This window comes from Bufo gargarizans, chromosome 3 (assembly GCF_014858855.1).
Source record: "Bufo gargarizans isolate SCDJY-AF-19 chromosome 3, ASM1485885v1, whole genome shotgun sequence".
NCBI classification, from domain to species: domain Eukaryota; kingdom Metazoa; phylum Chordata; class Amphibia; order Anura; family Bufonidae; genus Bufo; species Bufo gargarizans.
Window position 1 is genome coordinate 279,028,943 of NC_058082.1, and position 23,287 is coordinate 279,052,229.

General features: G+C 44.5%; 1 protein-coding gene across 1 annotated transcript in view; it reads right to left on the bottom strand.

Annotated features, from left to right (window-relative positions):
• Nucleotides 1-14,421: 14,421 nt before the first annotated feature.
• The window catches only part of TEX14 (testis expressed 14, intercellular bridge forming factor), a 162,959-nt gene continuing 154,093 nt past the window's right edge, over nt 14,422-23,287 (bottom strand). The window contains exon 24 of the mRNA XM_044285605.1: nt 14,422-14,540. Coding sequence (XP_044141540.1) covers nt 14,530-14,540 — 11 coding nt within the window. The 3' untranslated portion in view covers nt 14,422-14,529. The remainder of the gene's footprint in view (nt 14,541-23,287) is intronic.

Genomic DNA, 23,287 nt, shown 5'->3' on the forward strand with positions numbered 1-23,287 from the left:
TACCCTGGACGAGGGGGTCTGTAGTAGCATCCTGCTTTACAGACATCTGGGCCTCAATGATGTACCACTGCCTGCAGCTAACATCACACTTCTTAAATGGACTTACCGTCCCGGCCCTGCCCCCACCGCCGCCCGGTTCCGCCTCCTCTTCCCGGGGGACTCATTCAGAGAATAGTCGACCCCTCATGCAAGGCCTCTGGATCCTGAGGCCTCCAGCATGCGATGTGCGTCGCCATTAACTTCCGCCTTCTCAGCGCCACTTCCGGTCACATGGGAAGTCACAAGGTCTGCGTCATCAGAGGAGCACTGGAGCCGCCTCTGCGCCCAGCACTCAATGCGCAGGAGAAGCGGCGTCAGCATCCCGATACCGCGGCTCTACTGGATACAGGTACCGGGGGGATGCTAGGGGGCCCCTTACCAGAGGGGTGCTAGCTTTAGGCCACACTTGAGGCTGAAGAGGAGAGGCATAACCCCCCGACCAGCCATGGCCCAAGTGTTCCTCCTCACTGTCAGAGCAGGGAACCTCTCGGCTCCTATCTCAGTAGGGACAGGAAGAACACTGGTAGGAGGGGTGGGGTGGGCCCTTTAACCTCTCACGCTTCCTGTCCCTACAGAGACCCAATAGGACATCCTCCAGTGGGTGCTGTCATAGAGGGACGTCCTGGAAACCTGGCCTACCCAGTGTTGGAGAGTATATGGCAAAGCCCTCCAAAAGATGTCAGCCAACAACCGGTCCAGCATAGAAGCGGGGCTCAGAGTCTCTGGCTGCAGCCATTTTTGTAACCGATGCAATAAGTCATAGTCATAGGGTCTGGCAGGTTCAGCCGGGTTAAACTCCCACTGATGCACCCGCTGAGCCCGAACCAAAACGTTCACCCCCAGTCTGGCCAATATCTCACCCTTGATGACCTGGTAATCAGCCACTTGGTCCTCTGGCAGATTGAAGAAAACCTGCTGGGGTCCAGACGACAGGAATGGAGTGAGAATCTCAGCCCATTGGTCTCGGGGCAACTTCTCCAGGATGGCGACTTTCTCAAACACGGCCAGGTAGGTCTCAATATTATCTTTGGAATGGCGGCCCGAACCGCTTTCCTGGCATCAAAAGTGCTCGGGGTTGCTCCTACTGCTTGCAACGCCATTACATGTTGTAACAGCAGCTGGTTTGTTTCTTGCTGCTGTTTGTTCGCCTCCCGCTGCTGCAGGTTAGATTCCACAAGAGCTTTCACAACAGCCTCCATCTTGTCAGGGAACTCAGGGCGCAGCTTTGCCGGCTTAATATAGGACATCCACCAGTGTTTAAGGCAAAACAAAACTTTCCTGGCCCTCAGGCCAGCCTCACTGCAAGTGCCAGCATCCGACACAAAATGTGGGGATTTACTCCGGTAGACAGGGGTGCGGGTGCAGTATAGAGGCAAATGGAATCCAGGCAGCGAAGCAAAAGAGCATTTATTTTACACTTGCTCAAACAGAAAAGCAAAATAGTCCCTTGGTGTTAGTTCACACACAAAATAACACAGAGCTTCACCTGGCTCCTTTACTTGATTGAGTCCTGTCCTGGCCGATCACACAGCCACATAAAGTATTCCCACAAGATGCTGGGTGCTCTGTACGCCTGTGTCGGGGTCCAGGCCTCAGCTCCACACACTTCAAAAACCACCCAGACTCACTGTGATTTTCCTTCCTTCTCCTCACAGCCGATGTTGCTGCCTGGGAATTTAAATCCCAGCTCAAAAATCTGGTTCTGGAACGTGGGGAGTAGGCACCCGCCCCAACTCTTTACCTACTCCCAATAAAAGCCAGCCCGGATTGGCTTTGCAGCCATACTAAGTGTTGAAGGTGTCAACAGCCTCTGCTGTTAACACACAAAACTCGGCTCTTACTTCACCGAGGCCAGGAACCTCGGTGACACGTATCTGCCATCCAATACAGTACCCTGCACCTTACCACAGTACACTGATCAGAGCTTAGAGATAGGTAACATCATCAGGCGCCATTGGAATATATTGGGGGTTGCCACAAAACAATTGCAGAATTTTACTCCCCTCCTCTAATGTCATATCGTAGGTCAAAGAGCCTACAGGATCAGCTGGTTAAGGCTGATGTGGGCAAAATGAGAGTTAACAGACAAACAACATTGACAACAACTGGCTTGGGGTGCTATCCTTGCTTGGCTTGTGACAATTGTGAATACATCATGAAGGGTAAAACCTTTGTGCATCCTACAACAGGCATCGCATATCAAATACGACATAATTTGACCTGTGATTCTAGTTATGTAATTTATGTGCCCACATGCCCGTGCAATCTAATATATGTCGGTGAAACTACCACCGACTTCAAGACGTGATTTAACAACCATCGATACACTATTAGAAAGAAACGGCTTGATTTGCCGGTTTCAAAACACTTTACTGAATTCAAACATGCAGAAAGGGATATAAAGTGGTGCATCATTGACTCTGTACCAATGCCCAGGAGAGGTGGTAATAGATCTATTCTTTATACATTGGATACATTCACTCAATTCTTTGAAACCACATGGTCTGAATATTGACTATAAAATTGGAGTGTTGACATAAGGATTTAGCTTGCCCTGGTTCCGTCTAGATCCAGACCACTGCTCATATGCATTTTTGTGTTTGTTTGTATTGGACAAAGTATACATACATGTTATTTATGAATTTTTATTTTTGTGGATCTAATTTTGTATTTATATATTATAGATGATGTGTCACGGAGAATGGTGAGGAGAAGACTGAGGTTGATTCAAGTGCTGGCGTCCAGTTACCATGACAACATGCAAATTATGTTTATAACCAATTTGGCCTGCTATGTATTGTTTCACACATTGCTGGTGGGTTCCTTTTTTTGAGGAGAGCCCTCTGAATAGATGGCGACATGTGGGATAGGGTTGTGGATGTGACGTGACCCTGCATTGACGTGCGGGCTTGCTTCTAATCCAAGACCACAGAGGGGCTCCATGTCCATTCAGGATATGGATGCGCTCATCTGGCCCCTCATAGCCATCTTCCTGTTCTTGTTGCGAACAGCTCATTAATAGAGCTTTGCATCAGGACTCACCAGTTTTTGTAAATTAGTTATTATGTGCGACACACATGCGCCAGGATACCCATGCGATACTCCCTTACTCAGTAGGGTTGCTGGGACATCAAGATCATAGGGCGCAGGCGCACAGACATGCCGGTCACCTGATTACGATGGAAGCAGTATACGTCATCCTGACATGCGCACTGTTGGGCATGGGGCACGCCGAAACAAGCGCTGGGCAGCTGGCCGCTGCCATATTCCTCGTCTCTCCTCCTTCTTCTCATCGTTTGATACATCATGTAGTAAGCACTTGGTACTTTGTTTTATTGAACACACATGTTATATAATCATGTGATTTATAATAATTATGTATTTGCATCGATAATCATGCTGTTGGTAGTGTTTTTTATACATGCAAAGATTTCTTATGCACTGTAATCACCTATATAATTGTGATGTAACACTATGACATATTTTTTACATGTCACAGTTTATTTTTTATGAAGATTTTTATGATTGGTTGTAATTGATTCTAAATTGTCACAGTGATTGAATTCGCTATATATACTGAGCACTTTGTCTGAACACATTGCTTGAGGAAGGCTCTAGCATTGAGCCGAAACATTGCATTGCCTGCATGGGTGAATAAATTCTCTTTTTTCATTTTACTTTTTGGAGTGCTGCCCGTATTTCCAAGCATGAACTAGTACAATAATTGTACTTCATATTTGGGTGGGGGGGCCAGTTCTGAGATTCGCTATGGGGCCCCTCAATTTCTATGTACGCCCTCATTGTAGCACAATTTGGGTGCAAAATGGCACATTTTATGCCCCACACCTTTCTGCTCAGCCCTGCCCCCATGTCAAGTGTAAAACAAACTTAGACCAGCACCTCCAAAATGTGAAAACAAATTCAGGTGCACACTACCATGGCTGCATGGTAAAGGCAAACAAGGACTACAAGTAGCAGCACAATTCCATGGGTAGACACATGCAAACACAAAAAAAGGGAGATTGCATTATTGCTATACTTACTATTAGAGATGAGTGAATTTTTAATAAATTTGATTTGGCCAGTTCGCCGAATGTATTGAAAAAATTTGGTTTGATCCGAAATTATTTGCGGCGAATCACCTAAAAAAAAAAAAAAGGCTATTTATAGAGGTGTAGAACACTGTGCCTGGCAGTGACACGCATAGGGAGTCTGCTGTGGTAGTGAAATAATACTGTGAGTCAGTATGACATGCAGATGACAGGCGTCGCTCTTAGGGTAACTGTACACTTCACTTATTTGGGCAGTCACTGGGCAAAAACTGACCAAATAACTCAAGTATGAACTCAGCCTTACAGGTCAATGTTAGCGCCAAGAAGAAGCGCACTCCTTTTACACCGTCGTCAGCTGATTCCACATAGATGTCTACAGAACCTGTTCTATTAAACGCTTATACTAGTAGAGCCCCCCGACACAGTGGAGAGGGTGTCAGTAGTAAGTTTGTGTTGACATCACTGATTATTTTGCCCTTCCTCTGATCCGTCAGAACAATAACGCCCAAAAAACTGATCCTGTCTGTTGAGCATCTGCCTTCACTTGGTCGGCAATCCATCAGTATTGCTAAAGCAAAAAAAATAAGGAGTGGACGCAAAACAGAGATGACACATGACAGGAATATTTGCATGTCTTTTGTACCCACTCCTGCTTTTGGCTACCAAATCACAAGCCAATTCTGATGGGACCATACAGGCCTTACAGCTGCTACATAGGCAGGATCCATTGTGCCTCTCATTTTTCCTTCCTTCTGACAGATCAGAAGAAGGGTCAAATAAATGATGTCAGCTAGGCCGGAAGGCAAAATAGTGGCCCAGTCATGAAATGAGGAGGGTGGGAACAGCATGACAAGTCCACAGAGTGTCCCTATGACAGTGTGGAGATGAAGCAGCAGCATCAGGAGGCCACAGAGTGGCCCTTTGACATCGTGGACGTGGCGGCAGCAGCATCAGGAGGAGGCCACAAAGTGGCACAATGACAGTGTGAAGGTGGCAGCAGTATAAGGAAGCCACAGATTTTCAAGGTGACATAGTGTAGAGGTGGCAGCAGTATGAGGAGATCACAGAGTGGCAAGATGACATAGTGTGGAGATGTCAGCAGCATCAGAAGACCACAGAGTGGCAAGGTGACATAGTGTGGAGGTGGCAGCAGCATGAGGAGACCACAGATTTTCAAGGTGACATAGTGTAGAGGTGGCAGCAGCATGAGGAAATCACAGAGTGGCAACATGACATAGTGTGGAGATGTCAGCAGCATCAGAAGACCACAGAGTGGCAAGATGACAGTGTGGAGGTGGCAGCAGCATCAGGAGCCCACAGAGTGACCCGGTGACAGAGTGAGGAGGTGGGTGGCAATACCAGCTGAAGAGGGTGGGTGAAAGAAGGAGCACTTGGCATCAGATGTGTGGCATCAGGCGGGTGGCAGCATCAGAATAGTAGCTTATGCAGGGAGCCTGTCAAAGTGTTGGTGAGGCACCATAGATGAGCTAGTCTGATGCATCAGGTGTTAGTGGGTGTAAATCCTGGCTGATCCACACCTGATTCATCTTGACAAAGGTCAGTCTCTCCACATTTTGGGTGGACAGGCGAGTTCTTCTTGGGGTAACTATGGCCCCCGCCGCACTAAACACCCGCTCTAATGTCACACTACTGACTGGGCAGGACCGGTTTTCCAGGGCAAACTCTGCTAGTTGCAGCCCCAAATCCAGTTTGGCTGCCCAGTAATACAGTAGATCTTCAATGTGAGGTGGCAGAGTACTGTCCAAGTATCACCTGCTGGTTCAGGTCCTGCTCCAGATCTATCTGCTGCTGCTGTTGGTAAGTAGTTTCTTCACTAGGTGGGTGAAGAAAGCTGCTCATCGGCGACTCTAGACTGAAGTAGCTGCTGATGGAGATGGAACTGCTCCTATCCCCCACCCTGCCACAACAGAGGAACATGAGCACAGAGGGCCCCCCAGGTCAGACATGCGAGGATGGACGATAGCGCAAAAAGGCAGCGGCCAACTCACTACATAGGTTGTCTCTATAGTTCAGTTTGTCCTCCCTCTCAGCGGGTGTAAAAAAGGCCCCCATTTTGGACCGGTAGCAAGGGTCTAACAAGGTGGAGAGCCAGAAGTCATCCCTCTGGCGAAAGGTGACAATTCAGCTGTCACTACGCAAGCGAGCATGCATCAGGCCCTTTGTGCAAGTGACTCGGAGGGACTCCCTGCCTCCATCTCCACTGCATACTGCTACGGTATGTCTGGGTCCTCTTCCTCGTCATCCTAATCGCCCTATAGCTCCTCTGGCTGCTCCTGCTCTCCTGTGTGTAAAAACCACCCATTTTGCTAAACATTGCTTGTGCTCTAATGTCCTCCTCCAGTTCAGCCCCCACAGGGCTCATGTGGCCGTGAGATCTAGGCGCCATGTCTCCAGTCCCCTGACCAGCCAGATTTACCAGCATCTGTTCCAGGATATGAAGCAGTGGAATGACGTTGTTCATCCCGTAGTCCTGGCAACTGACACGGCAGGTGTCACACATGATTAGCCAATGGCTGCCATCAAAGTTATACAGATGAGTACTCCTGTTCACTTGGATCATCAAGAAATCGTTTATGGCCTTTCTCTGTTCGTAAAGTCGGTCCAACATATGGAGGGTGGAATTCCAATGGGTGGAAACGTCGCATATCAGCCTATGTTGGGGGATGCCGTTCTTTGAGGACACGGTGGAGGATGAGGAGGCAGAGGTGGACATTGTCGCAGGACCAACGGTGTGAGAACCTGGAGGCGGAAGCAGCGTCACCTGGCCAAGTTGCTGGTGTGGCTGTGCAGGAACCACATTCACCCAGTGGGCCGTAAAGGACATGTATTGTCCCTGACCGTAGTTACAGCTCCACACGTCACCGCTGCCGTGCACTTTGGCAGACACCAACAGGCTCAAGGACTAGCCCACCTTCTGTTCTACATGTGTGTGCAGGGCTGGTACTGCCTTTTTGGCAAAGAAATTATGGCTTGGGACTCTCCACCTCAGCTCGGCACAAGCCATCAGTTCTCTGAAAGATGCACAGTCCACCACTTGGAAAGGGAGGGACTGCAGCACCAGCAACTTTGACAGGAGCACATTCAGCTTCTGCAACGTTGGATGAGTGCACGCATACTGTTGTCTCTTGGCAATAGCTTCGGTGATTGGTTGCTGACGGAATGAGTGATGAGGAGCATTAGGACCAGCAGATGGTGGGAAGGACAGATAGCTCCCTTTGGCTGAGGTGGTGGAGCCTTGACTGCCTGAAACAGGGTGCGTGCCACTGGGTGATGGAGCGGTTGCTGCAGAAGGCTGGACCACCACAGAGCCACGATTCTCCCAGGCCTCTTTATGGTGAAGCTGCATACGTTTACGCAGGGCCGTGGTGTCAACATTGGCACCCTGACCACGCTTCACCTTCTCCCCAGATTTTACATATGGCCATGTTCACCTCCTCCGGTGGCTTAACAAAAAACTGCCACACCGCAGCGTAGGAGATTTTACCCCCAATACTACGCACTGACTGACTGCTACTGTGAACCCGTGCACCACTACTTTTCAGGAAGGTATGCTCCTGCGAAGCGGGTGGTCTACCCCGGGCACATTTGGCTACCGACCTCCCACTGCTGCCACCCTGCTGACTCCCGACCACGCTAGAGACTTGCTGGCTCCGCTGCTGCCTCACGAGCAAGCTGCCACACTCTTCTTCCGATGATGATGATGAAGCCCCTAATTCACCCGGCTCCCAAGTGCGATCAGCTACATCATTATTGTCTGCAGGTCACTGATGTCCTCCTCAACGGTCTCTTGGTCAGGAGCCTCACCGCTCGCAACACCAGCTCCCACGCCACTCTCCTCATCACTACTTACCCGCCTAGTGGAGGAAGCGGTGGATGTCTCCTCCACATCTTGGCTGGCCAGTAGTTGCCGACTGTCCTCTAGTAGCTCGTCCTCGCTGTATAGTGGGGCTGAGCCCACAGCATATAATACTTCTCTGGCTGAGGGAACAGAAAAGGACAGAGACAGGTTGAGGACAGGTGAGGGCACAGAGCCTGCTCCTGGGCCATGCCAACTAAAGGTTGTGTTGGATGAACCCACCGACTCTGAAGTCTGAAGTCACTTGGGATGAAGTGGATGACCGAGTCAACCACTCAAGAACCACTGGGTTGCTGGCCAGGACACGACCGCTAGATGACACCAGGAGCTCAGGCTTCTCGCTGCGACTCCTGCTGCCACGCCCCCTTACTCTGCTGCAACCTGTGCTTGCGCCAGAAACATTTAGGTCTCTCTCACTCCCCTGTGCAGGGCCTGGCATTTCTCTGTCCGACATACTGTTAGATCAAATAAATAAATAAAAAGGAAATTAAACCACCACAAAAAAGTCAGCAATTTTCTCACTTCACCACACAACGGCTAACAAGCTCTTTTATTTCCCACTAATGCACACAAAAAAAGGCTTTAGAACATATAACTGCACCGCTGAACGGCAAATATACTTTAATTTTGCCACTATTACATGACAAAGATCTTTAGAACATATAACTGCACCGCTGAAGGGCAAATATATTTTTATTTTGCCACTATTACACGACAAAGAAGGCTTTAGAACAAATAACTGTGCTGCTGAACGGCAAATAGGCCCTTATTTTTTTCACTTATACACGCCACAAAAGGCTTTAAAACATATAACTGCACTGCTGAGCGCCAAATATATTTTACTTTTGCCACTAATGCACAACAAAAAGGGCCTTAGAACATATAACTGCACCACTGAACGGCAAATATATTTTTCTTTTGCCACTAATACACAACAAAGGGCTGTAGTTTTCACACTTCACCACAGAACGGCTAATAAGCCCTTTTCCCCCACTAATACAAGCCAAAAAATGCTTTAGAACATATAACTGCACCACACAAGGGCAAATAAGACGTATAAATATTTCCTTGTAATAAGCCTTGTTAATGGCTGTATTAAACACTTGCAACCCAATAACAAGAAAAGGTTGCTGGAATTACAGAGCTGTATAATGGTAATTTGGGTCCCCAGTCAGTGCAGCAAGGTGTAATAGGATTGTTCCTATTACCCAGGCTTTAACCTCCCCTACTGAACCCTGTTCAACATAAATGCTGTGGGATGATTTCTCCCTATTCTTTCCCTACACCTTGAATAATCTTTCCCTGCACTTGTAAATGTTTTTTTTAGCACAATGAAGTTTTCCTAGCACTGTCCCTAGTGCCTGCTGACGTCTCTCCCTGCACTAAGTACACTGGAAAATGGCAGAATCCAAGATGGGTGAGGTTATTTATAGGAATGTGACATCACAGGGCTGACTGGCTGCATGCATGGCATTATGGGTGATTCCGCCTTTCCAGAGTTCTTTGCTCCATGTCCTCACACTGGCAGCAGCCATTTTCTACTTCGTCAACATCAATTTGCTAATCTCTACTTACTATATGAAAATTATTAAATTATATTATATATAATTAATAAAAGCTTGTTGTGCACATTTTTTTTTATCACAATTGTGTCGGGTCCATCTACCACCGACAAAGTGGCTTCCACAGACTTGCCTTGGCTTTTGGCTAATAAATTCACGGCAATGTAGAATCCAGCTACACTGAAGAGCAATGTTTTGAACTTTTAACTTTCAGGCTCCATATCTCACCATCCACTACAGCTTCGAACGTGAGACTACCGTCATTTTATAGACAATCATCTTGGCCATCTCATACATAAATTGGTCTTGCAACTATTTAACATATGATTAGCAATGCAGATTCTTGTCATGTAACTGCATTGTTACTGTTTTGCTCCTGGTGGTGGAACAATCTTTTTCTTCTTGCATACTACAAATTACAACCTGTTCTCACATTCCCTAATAGCTCAGTGTGTTATTAGGTTGATTCTGAAGTAAAAGGTCATTGGTTGAAATCCAGGAGCAGCCATGAATATTTCCCAAGAAAAAAGAAACAGCATCATCCAGCTCACCGATAGCGGTATGTCAGATAAAAGAAAACTGCCAAACTGCATCATGTGAGTGCCATGACCGTTGTAAGAATACAAATTGAAGTCCGTTAATCCATTCCAAATCCAAGAGGTGGATGTCCAGGCAAAGTATCGTAGTCAACAAGTCGGCTCATCACAAGGTCTATCAGTTCTGGTGCGACAAACGCGGCCGTGGAGTTGGCTCATATGCTTCATAATAGTGAGTTCACACATGTCCATGCAAGCACCATGTGACTCACATTACACAAGTTTGGAATGGTGGCCAGAAAAAAGGTGAAGAAGCCTCGACTTCAATATCGTATTGGCTTGAGTTTACAAAAAAAAAGTAGGAACAGTGGACAGTAGAAGATTGGAAACTGGTCATTTAGAGCGATGAGACGAAAGTCAATAAACTGGGCTCTGATGGGTGCAAATGGGTCTGGAAAAAACAAGGGAAAAGGGGGCCAACAGATCAAGAAATTGATCTGTTAACTGTCAAGTTCGGTGGAGGAAGCCTGATGATATGCGGTTGATGATATGGTGGTCTCAATGCTGATCTATATGAGTATCCAACAAGATGAGTTACTTCATACACTTGAGTACTATGGGTATGAAAAGGATGACCGTATTTCAGCAGGGCAATGACCCGAAGCAAACATCGAGAGTGGTGAAGAAATGGTTCAATGACAATGAAGTATAGCGTCTGGATTGGCCCTCACAGTCCCTAGACCTCAACAAACACTTGTGGGTAGAGTTGAAGAAAAAGCTGTATTTATACCCAAGTGAGTCGACCAGTATACACCAACATTGGGAACGTGTAGAAGAGACCTGGGAACAGATTTCGGTTGAGAAATGCTTGAATCTGAGCGAGAGCATGCCCAGAAGGATTCAGGCAGTGTTGAAAGCAAAAGGTGGGTTTACAAAATAATTTAAATAAAAATTTTGAATTTGAGGAGCAAAACAGTAACAATGCAGTTACATTACAAGAATCTGTATAACTAATCATATGCTAAATAGTTGCAAGTCCAATTTATGTATGAGATAGCCAAGATGATTGTCTATAAAATTATGGTAGTCTCACATTCAAAGCTGTAGAGGATGGTGAGATATGGAGCCTGAAATTCAAAAGTTCAACAAATTGTGACACTTTTTCTCATCAGTGTATATTAAAAACTCTAATTAGAAGCCCTGGGCAGGTGGGCGGGAGTGCACAGTCTAAATAGGGGCGGTCACTCTCTCAAATGTACAATGCAAAAAAAGTTGTGGAGAGTTCACATCACTGTTAGCTGTCAGAAGAACAGAAAAGCAAAGAAAAAAAAAAACTGATCCTGTAAAAGAATTGATCCTGTGCATCAGTTATGCACATTTGGCATCCATTTGATCCATTTCCAGAATAGTAATTTTATGGGAAATGCAAAACCTACTAAAATAGACAGGTAAGGTAACAGGTCTTCAGGGCCGGCATTTCATACCAGTCAAAAATAATATATACTGGGATAAGATGCTCCAAATTTATTAAGTATAGGCATAGGCCTCTTAATAAATATGGCCTATGTCCTGTAATTCCGTGTGGCAAAAAAATCTGATTTCAGCTATATGTTAGGCCAGACGACCATATCCTCCCCAATAAGGACTTCCTACTTCAACCAAAAGTAATGAGTGGCGTAAAAATGGAAAAAAGTAGCTTTTTTTTTCTACAAACTACCGCTTGTACAAACATTTGCAACTTTTGAAACATTTGCAGATTCTTTACAGATATTTTGTCACGAGGGTGTCAAGAGCCACGTCTGACTCCGTTATACCCCGGGTCAGGAAGTCGCAGCGGGTGGCTGCGCGCTCTATGTCTAAAAATAGTGCTGTTACTTAATGGTAGCTTTTTGGGTTTGCCTTGTAATCCTTTTTGTCTCACTCAGGGATCCGTAGCTCCTTCTCCTCAGCTGTTCCTTGTCCAGCACTCCCAACCTCCTTATATTCCTCTCTCCCTCTTCTCTGGTTGCCAGATATAGAGCTTCCTGCCTGGACTTCTATACTGACCCACTGGAGCTGAGTTGCTGTTATCCCTGGTTGTCGTACCAGAGCATTACCCTCCGGATCCCTGTTGGTTGTTTGTTGTCGTCCACCTGGGATTATGTGTTTTGTCAGTATTGTCTGTCTTCTCCCTAGTGTTTCCCTTTAGTGTTAGTGGTGCGGACTAGTGTTTCCACTGCCCTATTCACTACGTAGGGCTCATTTTAGGGAAAGCCAGGGTTTTAGAAACGTGATCGGCGTACGGGTGAGGAACCCGTCTAGGGACGTCAGGTGCCAGCCGCAAGGTGAGTTAGGGGTCACCATCTTTCCCTCTCCCTTGGACAGGGCCTTCCTTTTCCCTCCCTTTGCGTCACGTATGTGATCGGATTTGCAACTTTTGAAAAACCAAAAAATGGAATACTGACAAATTTTCCCTAAAGTTTAATGTGCTTCTTATTTTTCACCAAGTACCTACCTAAATGTAAGTGCTAGACATATCTGCAAGCCAGTCCATAGCACCATTATTGTCAGTTATATATTTCCCTGTTTGACCGTGGTTTGGAATTGTGAAAATTCAATGCAGATAACATGCACTAACCACGCTTATTTACCCCATTTGTGGAGATTAGATGTAGTTAGTATAAATGAGAAGCCCATACAGTAATGGTATGTTTACAGGGGTGATTATCGGGAATGAACATTCCTATGAACGTTCTTTCCAGATAATCTGCCATGTAAAGGTGCAACAGATCACCTCATGAACGATCGGGTGAAATCATCTTTGGTTTGGGCACCTCAATCATTGTTTCTGTGCAGCAGAATGTGCTGTGTGAACAGTGATCTGCTGCACAGAAACAATGAATCTATATGAGGACGAACAATAGCAATGGTCATCACTCGTCCCCATACAGTAGAGGGGATCGCTACATGAAAATGCAGCTCTTTACTTCCACTAATGAACAGGCAGTTATCGGGAAGGAATGGTCCCTTCGCGATAATTGTCTGCTCGTCATCACAGTGCAACTGCACCTTAAATGTCTTGAAAAGTACACAAATGAAATTTCATATATTACCTTATTGTGCTAGAAACAATGAAATATGTACTTGCTTTAACATCAGCATTACATGTTTTGTTTATAACAGAATATATTTTCACTTATGTCACTTTTATTACTAAAAGTATGTCAAACAATGTCAAAACCAAGCAACTACTTTGTCTAAATGATAGAACAAACAAGAACATATTGATATGCCAAAACTAAATGCCTGTTTCACACCTGTGTTGTGGCTTTCCGGTTTTCAGATCCAGCAGAGGATCTTAAAACCGAGCCAAAACAGATCAGTTTTGTCCCTATTTATTGTCAATGGGCACAAAACTGATCAGGATGTCTTCTGTTCCGTTTTTTTTTTTTGACTGGACACAAAACGGCTGCAAGCTGAGGTTTTGTGTCCCGTCTGTAAAACCGAACAAACAGGATGCAGCATGTAAATCAATATAAGTTAATGATGCCAGATCCGTTTTTTTTTTTTTTTGTTAGCTGCGCCCATAGACTTACAATGATTTTCATACAGGATCCAGTTAGTTCAGTTTAGGTTTAATACAACCTGATCCAACCGAAACAGATTCATCCGGATGCATTAAATGGCACGGATCCGTTTAATTCTGGTTTTGAGATCTCAAAACCAGAAAGCCACAACGCAAGTGTGAAACAGGCCTAAGCCAAATCTTACAAGCAATATGAAAATATTTAATTATAAAATGATTAAGAAAACAAAAACAGCCAATAAAAAGTGATGGCACAACTACATAAATCAAAATGACATGGAAGTCACATCCTTTAAAGAGTATCTGTCACCTCTCCTGACATGTTTGTTCCCCATGTAATACCAATTCTGTAGAGTCTATTCTTATGTCTCTATGTTGTACCATTCATGTATGATTTCTACCAGAAGTTATAAATAGCTGCTAGCAGTTTACAATAGGTCCATCCTGGTATTACCAGCAGCGGTTGTGTCCCTGAACAGTCTGACACTATCCAATTATAGTGCTGCCAGTGCCAAACTATGCAGGGACACACCGCCAACTGGTAATATCCAGCTGGACCCTTCAATCATAATGTATATGAATTTGTAGCAGGAATAATAGAGGAATGGCACAAAATCTATTCTTTATGGCTCTGTATTGTGCCATTGTTCTATTATTCCTGCTACAAGTTTATGAATGAAAGGTCCAACTGGTAATATCCAGCAGGACCTTTCATTCATAAACTTGTCACAGAAATAATAGAGGAATGGTGCAATATAGAGTCATAAAGTATAAATTCTCCAGAATTGTTATTACATAGGGAATGCAAGTTGTTACTAAAACAGACATGTCAGATGAGGTAATGTCGTCTTAGAGCCAGTCGAGTCATTTAATGGGAAAGAAAAGTGCTCTGTGTGCTTCAGAAATGTCCTAAAAGATAAAAACATGAAACAAAAGTTCAGTGTTGCATTCTTTAATCTTCCATATATAAAGATTATACTTTATATATTTACAGTGGATATAAAAAGTCTACACACCCCTGTTAAAATGTCAGGTTTCTGTGATGTAAAAAAATAAGACAAAGATAAATCATTTCAGAACTTTTTCCACCTTTTAATGTGACCTATAAACTGTACAACTCAATTGAAAAACAAACTGAAATCTTTTAGGTAGAGGGAAGAAAAAAATAAAAATATGGTTGCATAAGTGTGCACACCCTTAAACTAATACTTTGTTGAAGCACCTTTTTATTTTATTACAGCACTCAGTCTTTTTGGGTATGAGTCTAACAGCACGGCACATTTTGATTTGGCAAGATTTGCCCACTCTTTGCAAAAACACTCCAAATAGGTCAGATTGCGAGGGCATCTCCTGTGCACAGCCCTCTTCAGATCACCCCACAGATTTTCGGATTCAGGTCTGGGCTCTGGCTGGGTCATTCCAAAACGTTAATCTTCTTCTGGTGAAGCCATTCCTTTGTTGTTTTGGATGTATGCTTTGGGTCGTTGTCATGCTGAAAGATGAAGTTCCTCTTCATGTTCAGCTTTCTAGCAGAAGCCTGAAGGTTTTGTGCCAATATTGACTGGTGTTTGGAACTGTTCATAATTCCCTCTAGCTTAACTAAGGCCCCAGTTTCAGCTGAAGAAAAACAGCCCCTTGGCATGATGCTGCCACCACCATGCTTCACTGTGGGTATGGTGTTCTTTTGGTGATGTGCAGTGTTGTTTTTGCACCAAACATACTATATCTTTTGGAATTATGGCCAAAAAGTTCAACCTTGGTTTCATCAGACCATAACACCTATTCCCACATACTTTTGGGAGACTTCAGATGTGTTTTTGCAAAATGTAGCCTGACTTGGATGGTTTTTCTTCATAAGGAAGCCCAGACATATGAAGAATACAAAGAATACGGGAGATTGTTGTCACATGTACCACACAGCCAGTACTTGCCAGATATTCCTGCAGCTCCTTTAATGTTGCTGTAGGCCTCTTGGTAGCCTCCCAGACCAGTTTTCTTCTCATCTTTTCATCAATTTTAGGGGAACTTCCAGTTAATTATTTTGTACCCTTCTCCTGACTGATAGCTTTTAACAATGAGATCCCTCTGATGCTTTGGAAGCTCTCTGTGGACCGTGGCTTTTGCTGTGGGATGCGACCAAGAAAATTTCAGGAAAGACCAACTGGAGCAGCTGAACTTTATTTGGGGTTAATCAGAGGCACTTTAAATGATGGCAGGTGTATGCTGACTCCTATTTAACATGATTTCGAATGTGATTGCTTAATTCTGAACACAGCTACATCCCCAGTTATAAGAGGGTGTGCACACTTATGCAACCACATAATTTTTTTATTTTATTTTTCTTCCCTCCACATAAAAGATTTCAGTTTGTTTTTCAATTGAGTGGTACAGTTTATAGGTCACATTAAGGGCTGTTTCACACGAGCGGATGCCGTGCGTGACATCCGCTCCGTGAAAGAGTGCCAAGACCCGATGCAGACTGCAGAGGCACGGAGCATTAACATGACTGATAATGCTCCGTGCCTCTCTATGATCTCTTTACTACGAAATCACAGTGAGATAAAGTTGTCACTGTGATTTCGTAGTAAAGAGGTCACAGAGAGGCACGGAGCATTATCAGTCATGTTAATGCTCCGTGCCTCTGCAGTCTGCATCGGGTCTTGGCACACGGCAACCGCTCGTGTGAAACAGCCCTAAAGGTGGAAAAAGTTCTGAAATGATATATCTTTGTCTCATTTTTTGACATCACAGAAACCTGACATTTCACCAGGGGTGTGTAGACTTTTTATATCCACTGTATATCTACACATATTCATATACACACACATACAGTACTGTGCAAAAGTATAGGCAGCTGTAGAAAAAAATGCTGTAAAGTAAGAATGCTTTCAAAAGTAGAAGTCTTAATATTAAAATGTATTCTGCAGCAGGACAAGACCCCCAAACATATAGCCAATGTCATTAAGGCTTCTTTCACATATCTGCACTCCAGCAGACTGCTTAAGCATAGAATGCTAGGAATCAGCAGGACTATAAACCGTTATTTATAGTCAATAGAGCCAGCTGGATTCTGGTAACATCAGGCAATGCAGGATTCTGAGAACTCCAGCAGGTTGTTCTCTGCTGAAGAGCTGTGCCACGAATCTGAAACTAGAGTAAGAACTATCTTCAGTCTAAAGAAGATCAAGGAGTCCTGGAAGTGATAATATGGCCCCACAAAGCCCCTGATCCCATCCCTGAGTCACACTTCTATTTCTGAAAGCATTCTTATATTTTTCCTACACCTGCCTAAGGACGAATGCACACGGCCGGCTTCATGGGTTGCTATGACGCCGTGCGCTCCCTGCTGCCGCCGCAGTACAGTAATACACTGGTATAGATCATACCACTGTATTACTGTACTGTGGCGGCAGCAGGGAGCGCACGGCGTCATAGCAACCCATGAAGCCGTGCGCTCCTGCACTTAGCAGGAATCCAGGCCGCGGTTCCACGGACCGCTCACGGCCGTGTGCATTCGGCCTAAAACGGATAGTACAGCACTGTGTATAATATTATATATACATGCAAATTACATAGTAACCTAGTATATAAGGCCGATAAAAGGTCTTTGTCCGTCCAGTTCGGCCTGTTATCCTGTAAGTTGATCCAGAGGCAAAAAAAAAAACCCTGTGGGGGAGAAGCCAATTTTTGACACTTAAGGGGGAAAAAAAATTCCTTTCCGACTGCATTCATCCCTGGATCCACGATCCCTCTCTACTAGCTAAAGCCTGTATTATTATTACACTCCAGAAATACATCCAGGCCCCTCTTGAACTCTTTTAGTGAGCTCACCATCACCACCTCCATAGTCTCACTGCTCTTACCATAAAGAATCCTCTTCTATGTTTGTGTACAAACCTTCTTTCCTCCAGACGCAGAGGATGTCCCCTCGTCAGTCACAGTCCTGGGGATAAATAGATGATGGGAGAGATCTCTGTACTGTCCCCTGATATATTTATACATAGTAATTAAATCCCCCCTCAGTCATCTTTTTTCTAAAGTGAATAACCCTAATTTTGATAATTTTTCAGGGTAATTCCCTCAATCCCGTAATTACTTTAGCTGTACCCTCTCTAGCTCTGAACCCTCTCTAGCTCTGCTATGTCTGCCTTGTTCACAGGAGCCCAGAACTGTACACATTAGTCCATGTGTGGTCTGACCAGTGATTTGTAAAGTGGTAGGACTATGTTCTCATCACGGGCATCTATGCCCCTTTTGATGCAACCCATTACTGTATCTTGTTGGCCTTGGCAGCAGCTGCCTGACACTGTTTTTTACAGCTTAGTTTTCTGTTCACTAAAATTCCTAGGTCCTTTTCCATGTCAGTGTTACCCAGTGTTTTACCATTTAGTATGTACGGGTGATTTGTATAATTCCTACCCATGTGTATAACGTTACATTTGTCAGTGTTAAACCTCATCTGCCACTTCTCTGCCCAAGCCTCCAATCTATCCAGATCCATTTGTAGCAGTATACTGTCCTCTTCCGTGTCAATCACTTTACATGGTTTAGTGTAATCTGGGAAAATTTATATTTTACTGTGCAAGCCTTCTACAAGATCATTAATAAATATATTGAAGAGAATAGGGCCCAGTACTGACCCCTGAGTTACTCCACTAGTGACAGTGACCCAATCTGAGTGTGTACTGTTAATAACCACCCTCTGTTTTCTATTACGGAGCCAGTTACTTACCCACATACAGACATTTTCTCCCAGTCCGAGCATTATCATTTTATATACTAAACTTTTATGCGGTACAGTGTCAAATGCTTTGGAGAAGTCCAGATATACAATAACCATTGATTTGCCGCTCTCAAGTCTAGAACTTACCTCATAGAAACTGATTAAATTAGTTTGACATGACCGATCCCTCATGAAGCCATGCTGATATGGCGTTATTTGCTTATTTTCATTGAGGTGCTCCAAGATAGCATCTCTTAGAAAACCTTCAGTTTACCCACAACAGATGTTAAACTTACCGGCCTATAGTTTCCGGGCTCTGTTTTTGGACCCTTTTTGAACATTGGCACCACATTTGCTATGCGCCAATCCTGTGGAACACTCCCAATATAGAGTCTTTAAATATCAGAATATAAGGGTCTGGCTAGGACATTACTTAATTCTCTTAGGATATGGGGGTTTATGCCATCAGGTCCTGGCGATTTGTCTATTTTAATATTGCTGCTGTACTTCTTCCTGCATCAGACAGGGCACTTTTAATGGGGAATTTACTTTGACATTCTGCATTTCATCTGACAGTTAATTTTCTTAAGTGAATACAGTGGAGAAAAAAAATATTTAATAGCTTTGCTTTCTCCTCATCGCTCTCTGCAACTCCCCCCTCATCACTCTGTAAAGGTCCGACACCTTCAAATTTATACTTTTTACCATTTATATAATTGAAAAACATTTTAGGGTTAGTTTTACTCTCTTTGGCACTCTCTTGGTCTCTAGTTTGGCCGCTTTTATTAGTTTTTTACATATTCTATTTTTTTATTATAGTTTTTCATTAAATGCTTTCTTTTTGTCATTTATTGCCTTCTTTACAGTTCTATTTATCCACATAGTTTTTTTTCTTGTTCCTTAACCTTTTATTCCCATAAGGTATGTACCTCTCACAATTAGATTTACGGATGCTTTAAAAAATATCTCATTTTGTGGCACATGTGACATTTATTTTTGAGGACTTTGTCCCAGTTAGTTAGGCCTATGGCCTCTCTTAGTTGGCTAAATTTAGCTTTTTTGAAGTTTCGTATTTTTGTTCCTCCCTGAAGAAACACTCTTTTGAATGATAATTGGAAGGTTATTACTTTATGGTCACTATTTCCCAGGTGTCCCCCGACCTGCACATCTGTTGTTCTGTCAGGTCTATTGGTTAATACGAAGTCCAGTATGGCAGTCCCTCTAGTCGGTTCCTGAGCCAGTTGGGAAAGGTAATTGTCTTTGCTTATTGCCAAGAACCTGTTTCTTTTATGAGATGTACAGGTTTCAGTTTCCCAGTCTATATCTGGGTAGTTGAAGTCCCCCCATAATAACGACCTCAATATGATTTGCCGCCTCGTCTATCTCATTTAGTAGCAGATTTTCTGTGGACTCTGGTATATTAGGTGGTTTATAATAAACTCTATTAATAATTTAATATTGTTTTTGCCTCCATGTATTTCTACCCACAGTGACTCCACATGTTCATGTCCCTCACTTATCTCTTCTTGGACTGTGGGCCTTAGACAGGACTTTACATAAAGGCAGACTCCCCAACTCCGGTTTTGGCGATCCTTTCTAAACTATAACCCTGTACATTAACTGCCCAGTCATAGTTATCATCCAGCCATGTCTCAGTTATTCCCACTATGTCATAGTCCTCCTCACACATCACGAATTCCAGTTCAATAGTTTTATTAGTCAGGTTTCCTGCATTAGTATACAAACATTTAAGAGGTTTATGTATATTTTTTACCCTCCACCTTTCCTTCTGAACTGTTCTAGTCCCTCCATCCATTCCTCACCCTGTCCCATTACCTTGCCCCCGGTCTCTATCTTCACTATCCCCCCCCCCCCATAACATAATTACGCTCCCCCCCAGTCCCTAGTTTAAACACTCCTCCAAACTCTAGCCATCTTCTCCCCCAACACAGCTGCCACTTCCCCATTGAGGTGCAGCCCATCCCTACGATAGAGCCTTTAGCCGAGAGAGAAGTCGGCCCAGTTCTCCAGGAACCCAAACCTATCCTTCCTACACCAGTTCTTGAGCCACTTGTTTACTTCCCTAATCTCCCGCTGCCTTTCTTGAGTGGCTCGTGCGTGGTACAGGCAGTATTTTGGAAAATACTGCCTTTGAGGTCCATGCCCTAAGCTTTTCACCTAAAACCCTAAAATCTTTTTTAAGGACGCTCCACCTACCTCTAACTTTGTCATTGGTTCCGCTATGGACCATGACCGTCGGATCTTCTCCAGCCCCTCCCAGTAATTTGTCAACCCGATCCGCAATGTGTCGAACTCGAGCGCCAGGAAGACAACACACCATTCGACACTCCCGGTCTTTGTGACAGATCACCCTATCTGTACCCCTAATAACTGAGTCTTCCACTACCAGCACCTGTCTGGCCTGCTGTGCTCTCCTGGTCCCCTGCTTACTGGAGCTGACATTCCCCTGACTGGCAGAGGAAGTGTCCGGCTGCAGCTGAACTGACATCCCCCTCATCTGCCAACCTTGCAAACTTGTTGGGTTTGTCAGATCATGGCTAGCCTCCCTGGCACTCTTCCCTCTACCCCACTTTCTAACTGTTACCCAGCTAGCTACCTCACTTTCCTCAGCCTCCTAGCTACAACTCCCCCCCCATCTACCCCAAAGAGTGCTTGCTCAGTGAGCAGCAAACTCTTTTCCAAATTGTCAACGCCTCTCAGTGTTGAAACTCGCCCGTTTAGAAACTGGATGTGCGATTTCAAACGGGCAATTTGCTCACATTTTGAACAAATATATGCACCCTCAATATAGTATAGTGCACTGATAAGTATATAATACTGTAGTCCCCTCCTAAAGTCCCTGAATCTCAAGTCACGTAATCTAAAGTCACACACTTAATACAAACACACACTGGAACTCAAACACGTGAACACTCACAAACTTGCATCATTTGCCTGCTTGTATAAGTGCAGCTCTAAAACCAGCCTGCCTTTTTTACTCTGGATTCAAAGGTCTGAGCTGCCCTCAAGGCTGGATATTTAACTTCTCGTAATTAGACAGCCACACCCTAATTACTCACCTTTGCAAGACCTTGAAATCAAACACACGACCACTCACAAACTCGCGTTATTTGCCTGCTTGTATAAATGGAGCTTTTAAACCAGTTTGCTTTTTTTCCTATTTTTTTCTGAATTCAAAGGCAAATTGACTTGTACATTATATGCTTTTAACTCTACAATAGATCTTAAGAAATAGGTGACTAACTGAAATCCAGATATTGATATCTAAAATTCCATATTCTAATATTTAATTAAATGAGGGCTGGACATATACAGTATTAGTGATGGACAAACATCGGCCGGAACAATTCACGAACGTGCGTTCGCAATCAAATATTCGCGAACCACACATTCACGGTGCACCCCATTGACTTTAATGGCAGGCGAACCTGAAAAACCTTCAGGTCATATTTGCAGCCACCAAATACTTACTAAAAGGGCACAAATAGTCCCACAACATGGACAGTGACATACCAGAGAGGATCAATGGCAAAAATTCCCACAAAAACAATGTATTTTAATCAGGGGCCATTTTTATGCTTCTTAAAGGGAAACCCTCAAAAATGTGCCCTGCTGGAGCCTAGAAAACTTATTTTAGGCCACGGGAGTACAGGCCCCAAAAATTAGGCATTCCCCTGACAGAAAAGAACAAGTGATTATGTGGCTGGAGGTACATTAGGCGGTCACTGGATAACAATATTACTGTAGGCTAGTACAGGCCCCAAAAATGAGGCATTCACCTGAGAGAAAAGAACAAGTGATTATGTGGCTGGAGGTATATTAGACGGTTATTGGATAACTATTTTACAGTAGGCCAGTACAGACCCCAAAAATTAGGCATTCACCTGACAGAAGAGAACAAGTGATTATGTGGCTGGAGGTACATTAGGCGGTCACTGAATAACAATTTTACTGTAGGCCAGTGAGGTACAGGCCCCAAAAATTAGGTAATCGCCTGACAGAAAAGGCCTTTTATGCGGCTGTATATACATAAGACAAGGACCATTCTTTGTTCTGGGTGGTTGCGGATATGTGTGGGCTGGCATTAGGAAATTCAATTACACGTGGTCGTCACAGTTGTTGAATTCCTGCCAGATCCATGCCTTATTCATTTTTAGAAATGTGAGGTAGTCCACACTGTTGTGAGCTCGGTGAGTGTGCTTATCGATCACGATCCCCCCTGCTGCACTGAACATCCTTTCGGACAGGACACTTGACAAGGGGTAAGCCAAGAGTTCCATGGCAAATTGTGCCAGCTCTGGCCACAGGTCAAGCGTGCACACCCAGTAGTCCAGGGTTTCCTCGCTTCTCGGAGCGTCCACATCGGCCATTATCCTGATATAGTCAGACACCTGTCGGTCTAGGCGTTCCCTGAGGCTGGATCCGGAGGGTGGCTGTCGGGCTGGATGCAAGAATGATCTCATATCTGAAGTGACCAAAACATCTTTGAACCGCCCTCTTCTTGCAGGCGCGGTTGGATTGGTACCCGCACCTGTTTCGCTGTGGGTGGAAATTCCTCTGCCAGAGCCTGCAACAGCAGAATGCAGCATCTCTCGCTGCAAGGCCTGGAAATGCTGCATTCTGACAGCCCCCTGTGATGCTGGTAACATGTCCACCATTTTGTGTTTGCACCAGGGGACTAAGTAAGTTGCAACCCAGTACTGGTCCTTGCCCTTTATGCTTTTTATACGGGGGTCCCTCTTTAAACACTGGAGCATGAAGGCCCCAATTTGCACTAAATTGGAAGCAGTGGAGAGCCCTGGTTCCTGCTCATCACCTAGGAGAATGTCGTTCTCAGTCTCCTTCCCCCCCACAGACAGAACCAGGGATCCCCAAAAAGTTTAAAGTCCCCCTCAAAGCATGCTCTTCCTCC